Genomic DNA, 24,105 nt, shown 5'->3' with positions numbered 1-24,105 from the left:
CCTCGCCATTGCTTCTACCTGGTATCTAATATAATATACATTAGAGTCTAATATACATTAGACAGTTTCCAACTTACAATCTGTTCTTTCTGATCATCTTTGGCTAAAAATTCATCATCATCATCATGCATATCAAGGATTTAGGCCTAGCATGGCTTGTTCCAGCCTTAGAAGTCATCGTCGAATCGTTTAAGAGGACATCCTAGTTTTCTTTTTCCTAATGGCTTGTACTTTAAGGCTTGTTTTGGTAATCTTTCTGTTTTCATTCTTTGAACGTGTTCCATCCATTTATGTTTATATTTTTTAATTTTTTTCTATTACTGGTTCTTGGTTTAATTCTTTCATAATTTCTTCATTTCTTTTGTGATCAAATAGGGTATACTTTGCAGTTTTTCTCATAAACTTCATTTCTGCTGTTGTTAATCTTTGTTTGTCTTTTTGTTTTATTGTCCAGATTTCGCTTCCATACATTAAGACCGATAGGGGCTAATGTATTGTATACTTTTAGTCTGGTTTGTTTTTGAACTAGGTTTGGTTTAAATATTGAGTTAATTACACCTGTTATTTTTAAATATTTTGCAATTTTTACGTTTATATCTTTTTCATTTTCATATGTGATCATGCATCCTAGGTAGTTTAAATGAATTCACCTGTTCTAAAATTTGTTATCTATTCGGGGGGGACGGGAGCGGAAAGGTTTAAGTTTTTTCGTGATAAGAAGTATCTTCCTGGCTCCCTGATGTCACGAAAAAACTTAAACGTTTCCGCTCCCGTCCCCCCCCGAATATACGGTTTACCAAAAATCCACAAACCCAATTCCCCACTCAGGCCTATAGTAGATGCTACCAATGCACCTTGCTATAGACTATCTAAACAGCTGGCCAACTCTCTGATCCCCCTCACCGGAAGGTCCCCTTCCTATATAAAAAACTCAACCCACTTTAAAGCCCTCACAGAAAATTTAACCTTGAAGAAGACAGACATATTGGTAAGCTTTGATATCTCCTCTTTGTTTACCAATATTCCCTTAATTGACACCTTATCTCTCTTAGAAAACGTTTTTCCCTCTGACATCTTAGATCTCTTTTCCTTTGCCATTAACTCTGGGTATTTCTCTTGGAACAAAAAAATCTATAAGCAGACAGAGGGAACTGCCATTGGTTCCCCCCCCCCTCTCACCCCCCTTGCCAATTTCTATATGGAAGATTTCGAAAAACGAGCCATAGACTCAGCCCCACTCAAACCTTCTATCTGGCTAAGATATGTAGATGATGTGTTCTCTATTTGGCCTCATGGCCCAGACACGTTAGACTCCTTCCTCAGTCATCTCAATAGTCTACATCCAAGAATCCAGTTCACTATGGAAAAGGAAAAGAACAATTGTTTACCCTTCCTAGACACCTTAGTCACACGCCTGCCTAATGATACACTTACCTTCACCGTATACAGAAAACCCACACACACAGGCAGATACATTCACAAACTCTCCCACCACCACCCCTCTCAACAATATGGCATTATTAAAACTCTTACCAAGAGAGCCCACAATCTTTGTTCCAGTGGAACCGCCCTCACTACTGAGCTTAACCACATACACAGCACTTGCCTCTCCAATGGCTACAGCGATCACAGTATCAAAAAAATAATCAACTCCTCCGCCATTCCCCGTCCTTCTCGTCAACAAGAATTTAAAAATGTCATCACCATACCCTACATCCGTGGCACATCCGAAAAAATAGCCAAGATACTAAAACAGTACAATCTACACACAGCATATAAGCCCCACCGCAAACTGGCTACCCTTATCCGTTCTACGAAAGATCAGCTCCCTCCTCTCTCTCTGACTAGAGTTTACAAAGTACCCTGTTCCTGTAAGCTGGCGTACTTTGGACAGACAGGCAGATCAGCATCCATCCGTCTAGAGGAACACAAGTCTTACATCTTCAAACACAACTATGGCCATTCAGGCTTGGCTGACCATGTTTTGGACACCACCCACAGGGTATCATGGAAGAAAACCACCATGCTCCACCACAGCAAATTCAAGAAAGAGAGACTTTTCTTAGAAGCAGCAGCAGCTCTCAAAAACCAACCAAATCTCAATAAATATGGTTGCATTAAGCTTCCGAAGATTTGGGAAACACTCATCACCAGAGTTCCCACCTTACATTCCAGGCCACCTACTACTGCCCTTAGAGGGCGCTCTACCTAGATAGGACTTTAGTGTCACCCACGTGGTTGGGCTTAGTATTGTTTGTTATTTGTGTATATGTTACATTAATTGTTTTTGTAATCCCCGTAGATGTCCTAGTGACTAGGCCGAAATATAGGAAGTATTAAATTCTATTTTAATTCTTTTTGAGTGTTATAAAAAATCTATTAAGCCTCCAACATGACGTCCTCACAGCACTTAAGCCTCTACACATGTAACTACCCAGACTAGTTTCGACCTTTATTGAGGTCTCTTCAGTGGGAACCAGGCCCAGAGGTGGAGATACAAGGCAGAAGCAATGGCAGGTCATCTTTACCTATAGGAGTTGCCAACCGGTGTGCCACCTTTGTATTAAATTATTCTGGATTTAGAGAAAGATGTTGAAAGTTTGTTTTTCATTTGGTTAGACTATAATAAATTTAGTTTAATCCTTAATCCAAGTGTGTGCAAATAAAGTTTGCACCTGAAAGTATCTTCAGAACTGGGGAAAAGTGGTACAACACCAGGCAACTCCTTGCAAAGGTGGAGCAAGTTACCAACACATCTATCTCAGTATCTCCCATAATGCAAAACACATCTCCTTGCGGAGACCTCAATAAAGGTCGAAACTAGTCTGGGTAGTGGCCCTTCCCTTAATGCATAACATTATACATATCCAAAGGAGATGTGTTTTGCATTATGGGAAATACTGAGATAGGAGTGTTGGTAGATTGCTCCACCGTTGCAAGGAGTTGCCCGGTGTTGTACCACTTTACCCCAGTCCTGAAGATACTTTCAGGTGCAAACTTTTTGTTTGCACACACACTTGGATAATGGATTAAACTAAATTTATTATAGTCTAACCAAGTGAAAAATAAACTTTCAACAAGTTTCATAGTCAGTCACCTCTGTATCCTTTCCAATATCTATTCATCCTTTTGAAAGTGAGGTGAAAAAAAGTGTATATAATAATTCATATGTATCCTAAATAAGGCTGATTACAATGAAGCAATAATATTCTTACTTCTATGTTGATGTCATCCACATAATAGCAAATCCATTATGCTATCCTCAACAATATTAGCAATGTACCCCATAAATTTTAGGTCCATATCCACTATCACTTCCATATCACTTAATTCCTTCATCTCTTCTATGATATTGTAGACCAACTGTACACTCTATATCCCATCTCTGTTTTCCAATTTTTAAAACCTTTTATTTTGCAACATTGTACTGGCATTCTCACTTACTTTCCCATCTAGTCAGTGTATTTGGGTCCTCTTTTAAAGCCAGACTATCCTCAACTTCTCAAAGTTCCTCCCAATCTTACATCATCTGTAAAGAAAAAAAAAAGTCTCATTCATACAAGCCAAACAGTAATTGCCCCAAAACATGCGCTAGGGATACATAACTAATGGATGGCTTTCTTCTTCCTGGGTATTGCTCCTCCATACACAACTTGCAGATACCTATCAGACAACCAGCGTACAGTCCAAAACACGAATCTATTATCGAACTTCATCTGTGCAAATTACTAATTTGTAATGCAGCAATCTATCAAAAGCTTTTGGAAAAATGTATGTATGCAACTGTTTATGCATCACCCTTGTCCAATGCACTCGTCACCTTATTGTAATAAGTAAATAGATTACTAAACATGATCTTCCATATAATTGCCAGAATCTATTGTGCTATCTTTACAATTTAAACAATGTGTCCCATAAATTTTAGCAAATCCATGTTGTCCACCAAGGAGAATGCTAATGTCATCAATCCAATTCTGGATCGTTGCCCTAACTAACCTCTCCAACACTAACTACAACTCTAGACACAGACTTGCCCATAATTTGAAGTTTGAGTCTTGTTATTGTCCTTATTCATATTAAACAAGTATGCCTTGGCATACTTGTTTAATATGATTCTTACTGTGGAACATTCTTATTCTTCTATTTTTTGGAACTTGGCCCAAAGTAAGACGTATTAAACAAGTATGCAAAGGCAGATGTGAACTTCTTGGCACATGCCTTGGAAATGTGGTAATTACATCATCAAATCCAACCGCCTTATTAACATCAAGTTTACTTAATACCCCAAATATCTTCTTGTCAGTCACAATTAGTATCTTCTCTCTTTGTCTCTTTCCACTATATTCATGCTCTGTATGAAGTCACATTCACAAGGATGAAACATCTTTATGAACTGCTTGTTTAATATCTCAATTATATCTTCCATAATAGTTATCCTTCTAGTATTTTCACTGACCATTATCATTCTTTCCTTCTTCTACTAGCTACATATCAAAAGAAATCCCTGGGATTTTTTTTTTTATTGGCTTCATTAGCTAAGTGCTACTCATATTGCACTTTTGCAATTCTTACCAAGACTGCAACCTTCCATGCCTGTTCTTTGTATTTCTCATGGAACTGAATACTACCATTTATCTTATGCTATCTACATAATGCCTTCTTCCTCTAGATTACATATTGAACCTCTTCATTCATCTATTTCATACCTACTTTATTTAACCTTCTGAAACTTGGAATACATTTAGACATTGCTTATGTCATATAATTCTAAAATAGTACCTAAGCAGCATTGATCACCTTTCCACACAACTCTCCATTTCATGATATAGCTGCAAGCTGTGTCCTGAGCTTTTCGTAATCATCAGCCTTGTAGACCCACATATATCCTTTCTACACAGAAGGCTTCATACAGTTGTCCACATTAACCTGGTAACAATCCTTTACTAACTTAAATGTCTCAATCATATCCCCCTCTCTTCTTCCAATTCACATGATTTTGCAAACTGCACATCAATCTGTCCTCATCCCACATCCCAAAGACCAGGACCTTAGTCAGTCTTCTCTGGATCCTTACCAACATATCCTCATCACCATGTAAACCAGTGAACCAAATCTGTCCACAAAAATAATCCACATGAAGCCGGATGAAGACCTTATACAGGGGAACTAGAAACTCTTTATTTTGACAAGTTAAGGTCCTCGGCATCATTGCCATAATCTGATGCAATGTCTTGACAACTTGTACAATCTGACCTCTGAACCTCAGATCTTTGTCCACCACCATTCCAAGCTCTCTTATCTTTTTTTTTTTTTGCCTTCCTTCCATCAATCTGAGACTTGTGCTGTTGCAAGACTACTGTTAAACAGATAGCCAAGGATGGTGCAAACTTCTTGGAATATTCCGTTATGACTTGTAGTGGTATGTCATCAAGTCCTATTGCCTTAACGACATCAAGTTTATTTAACTCCTCATGTACCTCCTGCTTGCTCACTATTAAGTCCTCTCATTTCATTCTCGACACTTGAGCTTCTGATTTCACACTGAAGATAAAACACTCTGATCTGCTCACTGAAGGCCATGACTATGTCCCCCCTGCACCAGTCACTGATTTTACACTATTTTACACCTACCTTATTCAGCTTTTGACTTTCGGAATACATTCACAAATTAATGATGTTATGTATTTCTTTGACAGTTCACAAGCAATATTTATTTCCTTACCACTCAAATCCTCATTCTATGCTAAAGCATGAAATGAGGAGTTGAGCTATCGACACTAAACATAATTTATTTGAGCAAAACAAGAGTCCTTTGAAAAAGTCATTTCCTCGTGGAAGGGACTTCTTTATAAAGAAATGTGTGAAAACATCTTTATAAAGAAATGTGTTAAACTTTACTTCATTGTTGTAACTTAATCAGATCTGATGGTCAATGTCTATCTCCTTTTCAGATATAGTACTTTTTAAATCGGCTAATCTTTCCTAACTTTATTTTGTATATATATATATATATATTTTATGTTAGGAAATTATTGAACTAGTTATCTTACATTAGCTACTGATGTGGCACTTTTCAGAATTCTCCATTATTGTTTAATTGCCATTCAGTGATCCTGTATTATTATTATTATTATTATTATTATTATTATTATTATTATTATTACCCAAGAACTCATGGAGTCAAAGACTCATCTGGGACGTCTTTTTATCATACACATAGCTCATCATACTATACTTTAAGCACACTCAAATTCTCTGCAGACACCACACTCTCAGGCAAGGCATTCCAATCATTCACAACTCTGCATGAAAAAACCTGCCTCTCACTCCCCTACTCTCACCCTCTTTATACAATTTCCAGGGATGACTTCTGGGTCTCCCCTGATCTTCCACTGTTTTCTGTAGAACCTCTCCAACAATGATCCTATAACAAACACTAACTTGTAGGTCTCTATCATATCTCCCCTCTTCCTCCTGTCCACCAGACACTGCAAATTGTAAGATTTGCAGTGTCTTTCCTCCAATCTTTCCTCCTATTCGACATTCCAGAGGTTAGAAACTACCTTAGTCAGTCGCCTTTGGACCCTTTCCAACATCTCTTCGTCCTTCTGAAAACCAGGTGACCAAATCTGGGCACAATAGTCCATGTTTGTGGCCTAATCAAAGCCTTATACAATGGAACAAGAATCTACCTACACTACTTCTACAAGTCAGTGTCCTCCACATCATTCCCAGAAGCCTTTGTGTTGTCTTCACAATTTTGGTAATGTGTCCCCTAAATTTCAGATCCTTATCCACTATCACCCCCCAGATCTCTTATTTCCTCTAAGTCTGACAATATATTCCCCCACCAAGAATAAATTCCAAATTCCAAATTCCCATCTTTGTTTCCCAAATTTTAAAACCTTACATTTTGCAACACAGAACTCAAATCCCCATTCCCGTGCCCAATCACTCAATTTATTCAAGTCTTCTTGTAAAGCCACAACATCTTCTCTACCCTTCTTGGTTCCTATTGCTGCCTATAACACTTAAACAAAAATTTTATGTTAAAAAAGTTTTTTTATGTCAGTTTCCTACATTTTTGTGTTTCTTTTAATTATTATTATTATTATCTAGGGAGGTCCATTTGTCATATATACAGCTCATCATACTGTGCCTTAAACACATTAAAATTATCTGCAGACACCAGACTCTCAAGCAATGTATTCCAGTAATTTGCAACTCTCTATGCAATAAACCAGCTTCTCAGTCCCATGCTTACACCCTCCTTATACAGCTTCTAGGAATACCTCTTGCTGCAATCTCCTACCATTTTATGAAAAGCCTCTTCAACATTGATCCTATAACAACTCCTTACCAATTTGTACATGGCCATCATATCACCCCCTCTTCCTCCCATCTACTAGACCTTGTAAATTACAACTTCTCAACCTTACTTCATACTCAACATTATAGAGACCAAAGACTACCATAGCCAACTGTCCCTGGATCCTTTCCAAAACCAAGTGACCAAAAATGTGCACAATAGGCCATATTGGCCTAATCAATGCCTTATACAATGGAACCAGAATCCCCATATTTCTATAAACCAGTGTCCTCTGTAACATTGCCAGAATTCATTGCGTTGTCCTCAAAATTTTAGATCCTTATCCACCCTCACCCTAAGATCCCTTATTTCTTCCACTTCCAACAATATATCTAAATCAAGAGGAAATTCTTTATCCCATCCAAAAATCTTACATTTTACAACATTGAACTGGCATCCTCCACACACACATGCCCATTCAGTGTATTCAAGTCTTGTTGCAAGGCCACAACATCTGCTCTACTCCTTACAGTTCTTTCCAATTTTCCATCATCTGCAAACAACTGAATATTTCCATTCAGATTTTGCCCAATATCATTAATATAAAGGATTAACAGCAATGGACCACCTAAAACAGATCGTTGATGCACAACATTGTTGACTTTCCTCTTCTGGGATATTGCTTCCCCCATATGCAACTTGCTGATATCTAACAGATAGCCTATCTGTAATCCAATGAACAATATCCAATCCCATGTACTCCAGTTTTACTATCAATTTTTAATGTGGTAATCTACAAAAACTTTTGCAAAATCTGAGTATATTAATGTGTTCTATCTTGTTTGTCTAATGCAGCTGTCACTTTATTGTAATAAGTAAGCAGATTAGTAAAAGATGACTTCCCTTTAGCAAATCTGTGCTATCCATCAAAGATAATACCATTGTTGTCAACCCAATTCTGTATGTTAGTTCATACTAACCTCTCCAACACGTTAAACGCAACATCTGACATGTTGCGTTTAAAGTGTTGGAGAGGTTAGTACGAACAACAGATTGGCCTATAATTTGGTACTTCAGTTCCCTCACCTTTAAAGCAGTACAATCTTGCCTTTCCTTCTAGCCCTTTGGAACCTGACCCAGGCTCCAAATATACTAAGGGAATATGCTAAGGCAAATGTAAATTTCCTGGCACATTTCTTCAAAATGTCATGATAAATCAAGTACTACAGCCGTTTTTTTTTCTTTTCTTTTTTTTTTCAGCTTCGTTTGCTTTAGCTGCTGATCATACTGCACTTTTGTTTCCCTCACCAAGTAATCATCTTTCTTCTTTGTAATTCTCATGAATTGATTATTATCATTCATCTTATGTTACCTCCATAATGTCTTCTTTGTCTGCTATATGTTTAATCTCTTCATTAATTCATTTCACACCAATGTTATTTAACCTCCTCTGAGCCCTTGGAATATATTCAGACTTTGTTTCTACTAGATAGTTCTTGAATAGCACAAAAGCAGCACTAATCACCTTTTCTGCCCATTCTTCATTCCATGCTACACCCGCAAGCTGTCTCCTGAGCTTCCACCAGCCTTGTAGTTCTACGTACCCTTTCCTCACCGAAGTCCTAACATGGCTGGTAACCACCCCAAGTAATCACTATATGGTAACTGTCACCATCTACATGGAGATTTAACACCTTATTTATAATGATATCCTCTGATGAGATGATAAAATCCAAGACCTGCAATCATCATGTGCCCTCTGTTACATGCTCTAAGGTCATTATCTCTCAAAAACTTGAGACATTAATTTTCTTTACTTCCAGTTGCTATCTCATCATCCCGATCTATATTGCCATATTTAAAATTTCAATAATGATCACCTCTTCATCTCTATCTCACCATACTGACTTAAAACCACTGTAACTATTGCCCTTTTGCATATCTACTTTGTATGGACATAGCTCCTTTTCTATTATCAGTAGCATCCCCATCACTTTTTTTTAGTCTTTCTACCTTCACGAAAAACATCATACTCTTCCATCTCTATTCCTGTCAGGATGTCATTGTTATCCAACTACATCTTACTTATTCCAACAATTTTTGGATGAACGATCTCATGAAAAGATTTTATTTCCCTTGTTTCTGATACTTCTAACATTAGTATACAGACATAAGAGCTGATTTCTGAATCTATAACAAGCTTCACTGGTACCATTTATTTACATGCTGGTCGTCCATGCCTTCCAGGAGCTATTCTTCTCCATCATTTTCCATCCTGGTACCTTTTCAAATCATACCTTTCCTCCTACATCCCAGGCAATTACATTTCCATCTTGTCTACTTACATTTTTATTTTCTCATTGAATGCTGACTTTTCTCATGCTATGTTCCCCATTCCATCCTGAGTCATCCCATTTTACTGTTTGTCTTACCCATTTGTTGTCTTCCTTACACCCTTGTTACCCACTTTTCAATTAATATGCACCACTTCAGTCCTTCTCTCCTTACTCTTCTGCTATTCTACATTGCTTTGTTTTTACTTGCTCAGATCCATTCTCTACACTCCCTTCTAATAGTACTCTCTCTCTCTCTCAAAATGACTTATGCCAAAGTCCTTCAAATGCGGTCCAGAACTCTTATAGAGTTCAACTCTTCTTTCAATCTCACTCTGCACATTAACAAACTGCATCCCTTTTGCATCATACTTTTTTTACCATATAATTCAGAATCCTTGCTCTCTCTCTCTCTTTGCCACATCTCATCACTGATATACCTGGAAAACACACTAACTACCTTTCCTGTTATGCTATCATCTTTTATCCTTCTCAACAACCTCCTGATATCCAGTCTTGCATTCTCCTTGTTAATAACTATTGAAAACAAATAATGGTATTCCATTATTGGTATTCTATTAAAACAAATAATGGTATTCCATTGAAAAAATAATAGTATTCCATTATTCAAAAAAATTGGAATGGATTGCCATTGGATGTTATGTGTGCAAGTAGTGTGAATGAATTCAAGAACAGGTATGACAGCTGGTACAAGTAGTATGTGGACTCTCTCGATGATTCCTTGACTCCTGGAGGTCTTCCATAATAATAATAATAATAATAATAATTATTATTATTATAGTCATACCACATATAAAAAAAAACTCATTAGGATTTTTCTTGACCTGATTTGCTAATTTCTCCTCATAATGCACTTTGGTTGTCCTTACCAACTGTCATCTCCTGTCCTCTTTATAACCTTTGTGTATTTGATTTGATTATTACAATTATTCATCTTGTGCTGCCTCCAAAGTGCCTTTTACTTCCAGTTTTCATACTTAATCCCCTTATTCACTCATTTTACACCAATCTTATTTAGCCTTTTGACCTTTGTAATACATTCACACATTGATTCTGTTATATATTTCTTTGTCAGTTCTGAAGCAGCACTTATTTCCTTACTGCTCAATTCCTCATTCCCTGCTATAGCTCCAAGCTGTTTCCCAAGCTTGTCATAATCACCAGTCTTGTACATCCACATATTTCCTTTCCTCACAGAAGGCTTCATTATGCCTAGCCACAACCTAGGTGATCACTTTGTGATCACTCTTTCACCAACTGGAAGGAAATGTGAACCCCCCCCCACTCACAACCACATGCTCTGATGAAATGATCAGAACTAAAAACTCTAGATCCTTGCATGCCCTCCTTTGCATACTGCCTGAGATAGTTTTCTCTCAAGAACTCAAGAAATCGATTTTCCTTATTCCAAAATGCTATCTCTTCATTCCAATCTATAATGCCATAATTAAAATCACCCATAATAATCACCCTTCCCTTGTTCACTAACCCAAGTTGCTTATACATTTCTTTATCACTTCCCTGGCCTACAGCAAAATCCAACTGAATATCTCTTCCTCTCAACCTCTACCTAACACCACAATGCCTCCTCAAAATCACTGCCATTATTTCCTGCTTTCATGTCTACCTTATGTGGACATAATTCACCTGCTTTCATTAGCAGCACTCTCCCCCCCCCCTTCTTGTCCTTTCATTTCTCGCAAAGATCACTGTACCCTTCCATTTCTATTCCCCTTATGATATCATCTTCATTCAATCATGTTTCACTTATTCCAGTGATTTTGGGGTGAATAAACTCAATCAGTGAAACAATTTCATCTCCCTTATTTCTGATACTCCTAGCATTTGTAAATAAACACAGAAGTTCACTTTTAGGTCTATAACCAGTTCTACCCAAGCGACTTATTGGTTGTGATTTCCCCACCTTTGCACAATCACCTTTATCTCTGCTTACCTCACATATCTATCAGTCTCAACTATCTCACTTACATCCCAATCAGTTCCATTTCCAAAACTATACATATATTCACTACTGCTTTAATCATCTACTCTCTGTATGCTTTCCGTCCACCCAGGCTCTTCTCCCCTACCTCCAAATTTCTCTGTTTCTATTAAAGTACAAAATTTATGTACATTGAACATATTCATTATCAGTAATGTAAAAGATTTTCAAGAGAATTACAACATGTGTAAATAAAGAAAACTTTTGTTAAATCAGATACTTGTAATCATATTAGAAAGGATTAAACCATCAACATACCATCAACAACAAGCACAGTGGATCTGAGTTGTAATATGATGATAATAATAACAAAAGTGCATTATTCCACTTAAAGTATAATATAAGGTATGATCAAAAAAAATTTTTTTAATAATCTTACACGTGAAGCAGAAACAGCAGTTTTCATTATCTCTTTCCAAGTATGGTCCACCTGTTTAAACAGTCTACCTTCTTCTGGCATTTGTTGCATTATATCTGGAGATGAAAATATTGGTTCTAGATATAGCCACTGGCTTTGTACTTTTAACCATTCATCAATTGTATCTTGTGTTAACTTTAGTTGATTCTCCCATGACTGAAATAAAATAATTTTGTATTTCAAATAAATATCAGACTGTCTAAATGAAAATTGGAAATGTTAACTATAACAAAATAAATTGGACAAAGGCAATAGCATAAAGCAATAAGAGAAATTAATTTCTGTATTTCTTAAGTGACAAATGTGTTAGGCAGCACATGGTAGAGAGAATACTAAGACAAAATTTAGAACATATTTTTTTTCATTTCTATTTGTAGAAACATATTTCTGAATTACTTTAATCAATGGATAAGTTCATAAAAATATAATTTTTTTTTATGTTTATAAGTGTTTACTACCAAACTATTCAACTTGAAAAATAAAGGTTATCAATGTTGATTTTTTTTCAGGATATATATAGTTTACTAATATTTCTACCATAAAACATTATATAAGTTCTATTTTCTTCATGGATAAAGTGTGAGATCAAATGATTGCAAAAAGTTCAAATGATTAATAGAACTAAAAATAGAAAGACAGAAACAAAAGCTATGATGTGAGAAACAGGAATATGACAATAAGAAGGAGAGTAGGGCGAAAAATATTACGGTGAGTCTATGATATAGGAGGAGTACTTAAAATTAAATACTTGTATTATAGACTGCATGATTACTCTTCCCAGTGGAAGACAATGTGGCCACCTTGGTTATGAACAATTTTCTGATCCTACAACTAGATCCAACACTCTCAAACCTTGAGTCCTCTCCATCACATGCTGTTTCAAGTAATTATCTCTTAGTATGTGAACAAATTCCATTTCCTTCCTAATGTGATCTTTACTCTTTCTAATCCATTTCTCTGCAGTTAAAGCCTCCAAAATAAAGGCCTCTTAACACAAGCAATGCATAACTTAACAACCAACAAGTAAGTGAATAAATAGAGTGAGATGGATGAATGGTAAAATCAAGCAAGTACTGTTACAAATGAAATTGTTATAGAGAAAGTACAAGAGAGCCTGCAGTGAACAGATGCATGAAGAATATAAACTATAGGCAAGAAAAGTGACAAGTATGGTAAAAAAATGAAAAAGTAATAAGTTTTAAAAGAGGTATACCGTGAGTAGACATATCGATACAAAATTAATAACGGAAAAAACTCACGTACCAAGATTATTTAATAGTATAATTTTTGCCTGTGTGTCACAGGCATCTTCAGTACATTAAGCTCAAATTAAACAATAACTGACAATTACAAAAAGCGCCACCTAAGTAGCTGATGTAAAATAACTAAAAAGGTCAATAACGTTCCTTAAAAAAAAAATAAAAAAATAATAAAATAAAAAAATAAAATAAAATAAAATAAAAAATAAAAAAATAATAAAAATAAAATAAAATAAAATAAAAAAATCAATACAATAAAAAGTTAGGAAAGATGAGCTGATTTGTAAAGTACTATCTCCCATAAAGGGGATAGATGTAAGCCGTCGGATCTGTTTAAGTTAGGAGAATGAAGTAGAGTTTCACATGTTTCTTTATAAAGGCGTTCCATGAGAAACTGACTTTTGTGAAGAACTTTTGTCTTTCTCCAATGAATTCTGTGTCTGGTGAAGATGTCATGTTCTGCAAGTCCAGACTTTTCAGGTTTAAAGTATTCAATATAAGATTGGTGTTCTTCTAGCCGAATAGAGGCAGATCTTCCCATTTGTCCGAAATAAGATAATCCACAAGAGCACGAAATCTGGTAGACACCTGGATAATTAAGATGTGGAAGCTTGTCCTTAGGAGAAGTGAGAAAGGTGGAGATTTTTCTGAACGGTCGAAAGGCAACAAAAATATTCAGTGGTTTTAAAACTTTTGCTATACGTTCACTGATACCTTGTACATAAGGGATAGTAATGCATGTTATTTCTTCTGTGTTTGAAGAGGAAGACATATTAAAACTACTCAAAGTTCTTTTAATGAAGCAATTCTTATAACCATTAGATAGAAAGGAAGAAGTTATATATTGTAGTTCTTTCTGTAAAAGATCGTCCGAAGAACAAAAGGAGTGGGCCCGATGAACCAGTGTTTTTAATAGTTCCTGCCTTTTGACTGGGATGGTGATGAGATTCCGCATGGATATAATGGCCTGTATGAGTCTTCTTTCTATAAACTGAGAAATGTAGGTTACCATCTATTTGGCAAAGAATTAGAAGATCTAAAAAGGCTAACTGTTTATTTGATTCTACTTCTAGGGTAAACTTGATCCTAGGATGAAATGCGTTTAACTTAGTGAGAAATTGTTGAAGTTCATCAGAAGAGCCATTCCATACAGCAAAAATGTCATCGACATATCTGTACCAATGAGTAGGTCTGGGAGAAATGTTGTCAAAGATACGTTGTTCAAAATGTTCCATAAAGAAATTGGAGATAGCAGGAGAAAGAGGATTACCCATTGCTGTTCCTTCAATTTGTTGATACAACTTATTTTTAAAGGAAAAATAACCAGAATTTATTACAAAATCAAATACGTTTACAATGTCTGAAGGAAATTCCTGTTGTAGTAATTCAATACGTTCCAAAAGAGGCACATTTGTAAATAAAGAAACAACATCTAAACTGATCATGATATCAGAAACGTCCAAATGAAGATCTGAAATTTTATTTTTGAAATCCAAAGTATTTTTTATATAAGTATCAGTTCTTCTAGTTCAAGAGGCGAGTAAATTTGATAAAAATTTTGAGATTTTGTAAGTGGAGAAACCTATGCAATCTACGACTGGTCTTAACGGAATGTCTGGTTAATGAACTTTTGGAAGACCATACAATCTAGGTGGACAACCGAAGAAGGTTTTAAGTTTTTTCTTTTGATCTTCATTCCATGTAGATACATTATCTATAAGAGAATTAAGTCTCTTCAATTGACTCCGGGTAGGATCCGATGTAAGAGGCCTATAAGTTGAATAGTCGCGAAGTAAAAGAGACATTTTTCTCTCATATTCCTTCCTATCTTGAATCATTACAGCCTTCCCCTTATCAGCTTTCGTAATAATTAAATTATTGTTATTCTTCAGTGAATTCATTGCTTTAAACTCAGAGTAAGAAAGATTAGGATGAGGAGGCTTGGCATGAAAAAGAATTTGTGCACATTCTTTTTAGATTGTATGGTCTTCCAAAAGTTCATAAACCAGGCATTCCATTAGGACCAGTCGTAGATTGTATAGGTTGCCCCACTTACAAAATCTCAAAATTTTTATCAAATTTACTCGCCTCTTCAACTAGAAGAACTGATACTTATATAAAAAATACTTTGGATTTCAAAAATAAAATTTCAAATCTTCATTTGGACGTTTCTGATATCATGATCAGTTTAGATGTTGTTTCTTTATTTACAAATGTGCCTCTTTCGGAAAGTATTGAATTACTACAACAGGAATTTCCTTCAGATATTGTAAACGCATTTGATTTTGTAATAAATTCTGGTTATTTTTCCTTTAAAAATAAGTTGTATCAACAAATTGAAGGAACAGCAATGGGTAATCCTCTTTCTCCTGCTATCTCCAATTTCTTTATGGAACATTTTGAACAACATATCTTTGATAACATTTCTCCCAGACCTACTCATTGGTACAGATATGTCGATGACATTTTTGCTGTATGGAATGGCTCTTCTGATGAACTTCAACAATTTCTCACTAAGTTAAACGCATCTCATCCTAGGATCAAGTTTACCCTAGAAGTAGAATCAAATAAACAGTTAGCCTTTTTAGATCTTCTAATTCTTTGCCAACCAGATGGTAACCTACATTTTTCAGTTTATAGAAAGAAGACTCATACAGGCCATTATATCCATGCAGAATCTCATCACCATCCCAGTCAAAAGGCAGGAACTATTAAAAACACTGGTTCATCAGGCCCACTCCTTTTGTTCTTCGGACGATCTTTTACAGAAAGAACTACAATATATAACTTCTTCCTTTCTATCTAATGGTTATAAGAATTGCTTCATTAAAAGAACTTTGAGTAGTTTTAATATGTCTTCCTCTTCAAACACAGAAGAAATAACACGCATTACTATCCCTTATGTACAAGGCATCAGTGAACGTATAGCAAAAGTTTTAAAACCACTGAATATTTTTGTTGCCTTTCGACCGTTCAGAAAAATCTCCACCTTTCTCACTTCTCCTAAGGACAAGCTTCCACATCTTAATTATCCAGGTGTCTACCAGATTTCGTGCTCTTGTGGATTATCTTATTTCGGACAAATGGGAAGATCTGCCTCTATTCGGCTAGAAGAACACCAATCTTATATTGAATACTTTAAACCTGAAAAGTCTGGACTTGCAGAACATGCCATCTTCACCAGACACAGAATTCATTGGAGAAAGACAAAAGTTCTTCACAGGAGTGGTTGTTTTTCGGAAGTTAGTTGCTGTCGCGATATAATATATGTTGGTACCGTCAGAATCGAACGCGTAACGGCGGAAGACAAAACGAAGCTAAGTTACTGTATTTAGTTATATTTCATTTTATTTAATTATATTAGTACTTAAATGTTCTGATGTTTGTACTTTTTTCCCCTCTTATTTATTAATTGAATAATTATTAAGGATTACGCTACTCGGCAGTAAGGAATGATGGTGGATTCAGCAGCAGTCGCAAGTGGCGTAACGCCAAGTCCTCCGCCATTTAAGAACTCAATTATTAACAATATCATAAGGGACTTTGTGGCATGCAGTACTTGCGGCATGTATGCTTCTAAGGAATTACATATGTGGTTTGTTAAAGAGAGTGGAGAGCATATGTGCGCAAAATGCAGGCAGTTGGAGGAAATAAGTACATTAGATATATCGATATCGACTTTGTTGCTCCAGGAACGGCGAATGAATGTAGGAAGACAAGTAGTATGATAGGAGAGAATGAGAAAATAATGGTTGATAGTGTGGAAGGTGTGAGTGACTGTGGAAGTTTAGGAGATGGTTTTGTTTGGGAGAGTGAATTTAGATTAAGAGTGACTGACCTGCAGAGGGAGATAGATGAGTTGAAAGAGGAGGTGGAATGTCTAGTGAATGAGAGCAGAAGTATGAAAGATAAGATTAGGAGAATGGAAGAGATGAATGCAAGGCGAATCAGAGTAGGAGAGAGAGAGAGAATTTAAGGAGTATGAGTGAGAGGTATGGGGGTGCTAGAAGAGGAGAGATTGGAAACAGTAGAAGAGAGGGAATGAGAGAGGGGTATGGGAATGCTAGCAGACGAGAGGATGGAAACAGTAGGAGAGACGGAATGAGAGAGAGATATGGAAGTGCTAGAAGAGGAGAGAATGGAATGAGAGAGAGGTATGGGAATGCTAGAAGACGAGCGGATGGAAACAGTAGTAGGAGAGACAGAATGAGAGAGGGATATGGAAGTGCTAGAAGTGGAGAAAATGGAAACAGTAGGAGAGAGGGAATGAGAGAGATGTATGGGAGTGCTAGAAGAGGAGAGAATGGAAACAGTAGAAGAGAGAGGTATGGGAATGAAAGAAGAGGAGAGAATGGAAACAATAGGAGCGATGGAATGGTAAGAGGTATAATGTATGGTGACTCAATGATCCGTGGTGTTCAGGATAGGATGCGTGAGGAGTGTTTGCCAGGAGGAACAATAGAAAGGGTGGCTATGGCAATTAAGAGAAGTGAAAGGGTGGATGAGATGATTGTGATGGTAGGAACGAATGACTTGAGTGGTAATGTAAGTCGGGCAGCGAGAGATATGAGATTTTTGCTTGAGACTGTACGGAAGAAGACAGAGAGAGGAAAAATAGTGTGCGTGTTGCCTAGGTATGATAATGATGAGCTGATCAGAAGAGTGGTGATATTGAATGGCATAATAGCGAGAATGTGTGACAAGAGAGGACTGGTATATGTGGATGCTTGGAGTGCGTTTGAGGAAAGAGAGGAGTTGTTTGCGAGAGACCGTTTACATTTGAATGAGGAAGGATGTAGGCATCTGGAGAGATTGCTGTTCTGAACGAGTCAGTGTGTCCCAGGGAGGATGATAGCAGGGGTGGCCTCTTGTGGGAATGGATACTTGGGAGAAGGGAGACAATGTCAGGTAAGACTGAGCCCAGTGGAGTCTAGAAGGGATAATGCTGGGTATAGAAACAATGGCATTTATATGCTGTATACTAATGCCAGGAGTATCCGGAATAAGGGAGAGGAATTGGTGGCGCAGATAGCATCAGCCTGGCCAAAAATTATTGCGATCACTGAGACGTGGTTGACAGAAGGGGATATAAAAACAGGTATAGAAGTCACTGGGTATAGCATTTTTCGCCAGGATAGGAGGGGAAAGCGTGGTGGTGGGGTGCTGCTTATGATAAGTAATGACCTATGTCCTCTAAGAGTGGTGAATTTGGAAGGTAGTGAGACAAATGATTTTGAGAGCGTATGGTGTGAGGTAGAGGTAGGCAGGACAGGATATTTAGTGGGGTGTTGCTACAGACCCAGGAGCACAGAGGATGGGGACCAGGAGATGTTTAGACAGCTAAGTTTGGCAAGTGCAAGAAGAATGATTGTTATGGGAGATTTTAACTTCAGTAGTATAAATTGGAGAGAGGAAGATGCATGTAACAATAGGGGAATGGAATTTCTAGAATTCTTGAGGGACAAATGTCTTAGGCAACATGTAACAGAGGGAACAAGAGGTTCAAAAATTTTGGATTTGGTTATAGCATCAGAAGAGTTGATAATAACTGAGTTGACGTCTCTCCCACCAGTTGGAGAGAGTGACCATATGGTTTTGACTTGGAAAATGAATAGACATGCAGGAGTATCAAAGAGACGGGAACTTATGTGGAATTATAAGGCAGGTGATTATAATAGTCTTAGACGTCAACTTCGGGAAGTTTCATGGAGGGAGGAATTGGAAGGCAGGGATATCACCAGTTCGTGGGAAACTGTGAAAGAATATTTGTTATCAGCAATGGTAAGTTGTATACCACGAGTGAAGAAGAGGGCGCAATTTGGAGTAAAGTGGATGACAAACAATATTAAACAGGAATTGCATGCGAAAAAGAGGCTATGGAAGAGATATAAGGAGACAGGTGAAGAGATGCATGAGGAATATAAGACACAGGCCAGAAGAGTGACTCGTGTGGTAAGGAAAACGAAACTGGAATATGAGAGCAGATTGGCCCTAAGATCCAAAGAAAATCCTAGGAAATTTTTAGCTATGTGGCCAGTAGGAGGAGAAATGACTGTGGAAGAATGATATTGTGGGATAAAAATGGGAATAGAGTGACTGATGCAGAGGACATAGTGGAATTGTTTAATGAACACTTTATTGGAGTATTTCATCCTAGAGGAGTCAGTTTTAATGCTAGAGGGATAGGACTGGTACGAGGTCTGGAGGTACAGGAGGAGAGTGTGTTTCAGATACTGAGTACTCTAGATGTCAGTAAAGCTGTGGGACTGGATGGTATTTTGCCACGAGTTTTGAGAGAATGTGCTAGGGAATTGACAGTACCTTTAACGTGGCTTTTCAATGAAAGTCTGGCTTTGGCAAAGGTGCCCAGGGAATGGAAGGAAGGTAAGATAGTGCCATTGCATAAGGGTGGTAACAGACTGGAAGTGTCTAATTATAGGCCAGTCTGTGTGTTATCAGTAGTTGTTAAGATCTTGGAGAAAGTAGTGAGGGACCGTGTACAGCATTGGGCAGATGAGGGTAATGTTATCTGTGAGAATCAACATGGATTTGTGAAAGGACGCTCTTGTTTTAGCAATATGCTAGCCTTTTATAATAAAGTTACAAGAGCATTAGATGAGGGATAGGCATATACTGCAATTTTCTTAGACTTGGCGAAGGCATTTGACAGGGTGCCACATGATAAGCTGATATTTAAGTTGCAGCACATGGGTCTGGATGTCAGATTGGTCAACTGGATTCAGGATTGGCTGTCTGATAGGTATCAGAGAGTTGTGTATGGTGGAGCAGTTTCCAGGAGGCAGAGGGTTACAAGTGGGGTCCCACAGGGCTCAGTACTAGGACCTATATTGTTTAACCTTTATATCAATGATATAGCCAGTGGATTGCAGGGGGATATTCAGTTGTTTGCGGATGATGCGAAGCTGGGAAGGATTATTAGTAATAGCGCAGATGTGGTAGCCCTGCAAGAGGATTTAAATAAGCTAGATAGATGGGCAAATGAATGGGGGTGTCAGTTTAATGCAGCAAAATGTAAGGTCTTGAGGTTTGGGAAACATCGATGGGATGCTGCATACTCTATGGGAGGAGTTATACTGGAGGAAGTAGGGGGAGACAAGAGATCTGGGGTTGATGATTGATAGAAACCTGAAGTTTAGGGGACATATTGCAAAGGTGGTGAAGGTAACACAGAGGATTGCTGCTATTATGAGAAGGACACTGACCTGCAGAGATAAGAGGGTTATCATTCCGTTGTATAAGTCTCTGATCAGACCACACTTGGACTATTGTTCTCAGATTTGGTCCCGAGGATTTGAAGGGGATAAATTAACTGTGGAAAGGATACAAAGACGGATGACAAAGATGGTTTCAGGACTGTACAAGGATAGTTATGAGGATCGGCTGAGAGAATGTGGACTGCAGAGTTTGGTGGATAGAAGAAGGAGAGGTGATATGATTGAGACTTTTAAACTGTTGAGAGGCGGTTACAGGGTTGACACTGGGGAGTTCTTTCGCTTGGTTGATCAGCGGGAAGGAGTGATGACAAGAGGCCATCCCTGGAAGTTACGAAAGGAAACTGTGAGCAAGAGGGTAAGGAGTGGTTTCTTTGTGTGGAGGGTGGTTGAGCCGTGGAATGCATTGCCTGATGGAGTGGTGGGAGCGAGAACGGTCAGTGGGTTTAAGGAGTGGTATGATAAACTTTGTGTTTCTCAGGGGGGGGACCTCCTCTCGATGAGTCTTGACAGACTTTATGTCTTAGAAAGGACCTCCCTCGATGAGTCTTTTGACTCCTTGGAGGCCTGAATAATAATAATAATAATAATAATAAAAAAAGTCAGTTTCTCATGGAACGCCTTTATAAAGAAACATGTGAAACTCTACTTCATTCTCCTAACTTAAACAGATCCGACGGCTTACATCTATCCCCTTTATGGGAGATAGTACTTTACAAATCAGCTCATCTTTCCTAACTTTTTATTGTATTGATTTTTTTATTTTATTTTATTTTATTTTTATTATTTTTTTATTTTTTTATTTTTTTTTATTTATTTTTATTTTATTTTATTTTATTTTATTTATTTTTTTTTTAAGGAAAGTTATTGACCTTTTTAGTTATCTTACACCAGCTACTTAGGTGGGGCTTTTTGTAATTGTCATTTATTGTTTAATTTGAGCTTAATGTACTGAAGATGCCTGTGACACACAGGCGAAAATTATACTATTAAATAATCTTGGTACGTGAGTTTTTTCCGTTATTAAGGAAAAAGTAGAATATGAGAGGAGATTGACTAGTCAGGTCAAGGCTAATCCAAGGGAAATTTTTTGCTATGTTATTATGGCAGGTTGATGCTGGCAAACAGTTATGGTAGCAGAGTAACCATAGCAAATGATATAGTGGAATTATTTAATGAACACCTCATCAGTGTATATCATAGTGGTGTGAATGATGCTGTGTAACATGCAGAAGGGAGGCAAGAATTAGGAGAATTAAAGGTGAAAGAATCATAGGTGTATCAAGTGTTTCTCAGGTTAGATGTTAATAAAGTTGTGGGAATGGATGTTGCCTCGTATTTTTAAAGAATGTGCAATGGAGCTGGTTATTAAATGAAAGTCTTGAAGCGGGGAAGGTTCCTAAGAGTAGAAAGAAGGCAAAATAATATCTCTTCACTAGCATGGTTCAAGAACAGAAGTTTCTTTCAATTATAGACTTGTCTGTATATCTGCAGTTGTGATCGAAGATTGGAAAATTTGATTAGAAATAGAATACAGGATTGGATTGATGAAGGCAAGACTCTCTATGATGGTCAGCATGTATTTGTGAAGGGCAGGTCTTGTTTATTAATCTGCTTATGTTTTAAGATAAGGTGACAAATGCATTGGATAAGGTAGAATCATATACAGTGATACAGTGGTGTATATATAGTGATACTTTGCAAAAGCATTTGATAGATTACCACAAATAAGTTGGCATACAAGCTACAGAGGATAGGAATAGATAGTATATTGGTTAGATGGATCAGAGAGTGGCTCTCTAAACGACACCAGCAAGTTGTGTATGATGGAGCCATGTCTCAGAAAAGGAAGATGACCAGTGGTATGCTTCAGGATTCTGTTCTTGGGATTGACTATGGGTTGACTGGGGGATCATTTAAAGATCCCCAGTCAATCCACATGAATTTGTTAATTCATGTGTATTGACTGGGGATCTTCAAATGTTTGCCAATGATGCAAAGTTGGGTAGAATTATCACAAGTAGTGCTGATGTTAATTTTTTACCTAACTGTCTTATCAACATTATCACCAACACTATTTTTTTTCTAGATCTCTGTTAACATTCTCTACTACATATTCTTTTTGGTTTGCAATTCATCTGCTATCATCAGTCTGATCATTTTTGACAGTGAGTGCAATTGTAACTGGCATTCACTCTCAAAACACTTCTTAGATGATTGCTCACTGGTCTCACTTTCTTTCCATAAATCTTTCAACTTTCACAATGAATACATTTGCACATATTTCACCAAACAAAATCTCTTATATTCAACTCCCCAACACAGACTTTTTTGGCAGCCATTATTTTTTTATGCACTGGCACCATACTGATAATATCTACTTTAATACAAAATATACAAGTTTTTTTTTTATATAAACAACTCAATTTTTTCCATAATCATAAAAATCAAAAACGAAAAAGTCTAGAACGTATTAACTTAATATTATTAATTAAAATTTTTAAAAAAATACTTATCATTCAGTATCACTCAAAAGATATGACTTTTCATTATTTAGTCTTAAACCCAGAATCACCTTATTTGCTCACCTTACTTTTGGTATTGGTATATCTATGTATATACAGTACTTGTGTCAGATATGCTCTAAACTAATTCTCATACTCTGTTAATCAACTGCTCTAAATTTCAGCTCATCATCCCATGTTATTGATGCATCCAACTATGGAGCTTCTCGTAATCACCCACTTTACACCTTAAACATATACTGCTTTATTTGTCTGATAGCATCCCCCCCACCTCAACAATTCTCCTTTCTCTAAGGCAGAACTGGATATCCATTCAGTTCTGCCATTATATCCATTCAGAACTGGATCCTGTTAGGCTAAAGCACTGTGTTACTTCCATCACATACTTAAGATTATTTCTCAGAAATTCCATCAATTCATTCTCACTACTTTCATATTATTATTATTATTATTATTAAACAAGACCTCATGGAGTCAAAGACTCATCTAGGAGGTCCTTTTATCTCACACACATCTCATCATACCGCATCTTAAACACATTCAAACTCCTTGCAGACACCACACTCTCAGGCAAGGCATTTCAATCACTCACAACTCTGCATGAAAAAAACCTGCCTCTCACTCCCCTACTCACACCCTCTTTATACAATTTCCAGGGATGACCTCTGGTTCTCCCCTGATCTCCCACTATTCTCTGTAGAACTTCTCCACCATTGATCCTATAACAACCCCTTACCAACTTGTAGGTCTCTATCATATCTCCCCTCTTCCTTCTCTCGACTAGACTCTGCAAATTGCATCTTTTCAATCTTTCCTCATACTCGACATTCCAGAGGTCAGAATATGCTATCTCCTATTTTCAACTGATATTCAATAGTTAAACTCCACAATTACCACTGGTCTCTTTTTTTTTTTTTTTTAATCTGGCAAGCCAATTTTTTGAACCATTATTGTTCTCATTCCCAGGTTTATAAGACATCCTATTATACATATTGTTCTATTAATT

General features: G+C 37.0%; 1 protein-coding gene across 1 annotated transcript in view; it reads right to left on the bottom strand.

Moving 5' to 3' along the window:
* The window catches only part of LOC150108468 (dynein axonemal heavy chain 7-like), a 990,001-nt gene that overhangs the window by 873,210 nt on the left and 92,686 nt on the right, over positions 1-24,105 (bottom strand). Inside the window, exon 6 of the mRNA XM_090390473.1 lies at positions 12,045-12,239. Within this exon, the coding sequence (XP_090246599.1) occupies positions 12,045-12,239 (195 nt within the window). The remainder of the gene's footprint in view (positions 1-12,044; positions 12,240-24,105) is intronic.

The sequence above is a fragment of the Typopeltis vanoorti genome, chromosome 3 (assembly GCF_054136105.1).
Source record: "Typopeltis vanoorti isolate ZY-2024b chromosome 3, IOZ_Tvanoo_1.0, whole genome shotgun sequence".
NCBI lineage: Eukaryota > Metazoa > Arthropoda > Arachnida > Uropygi > Thelyphonidae > Typopeltis > Typopeltis vanoorti.
This window is presented reverse-complemented; position numbering and strand designations above follow the sequence as displayed.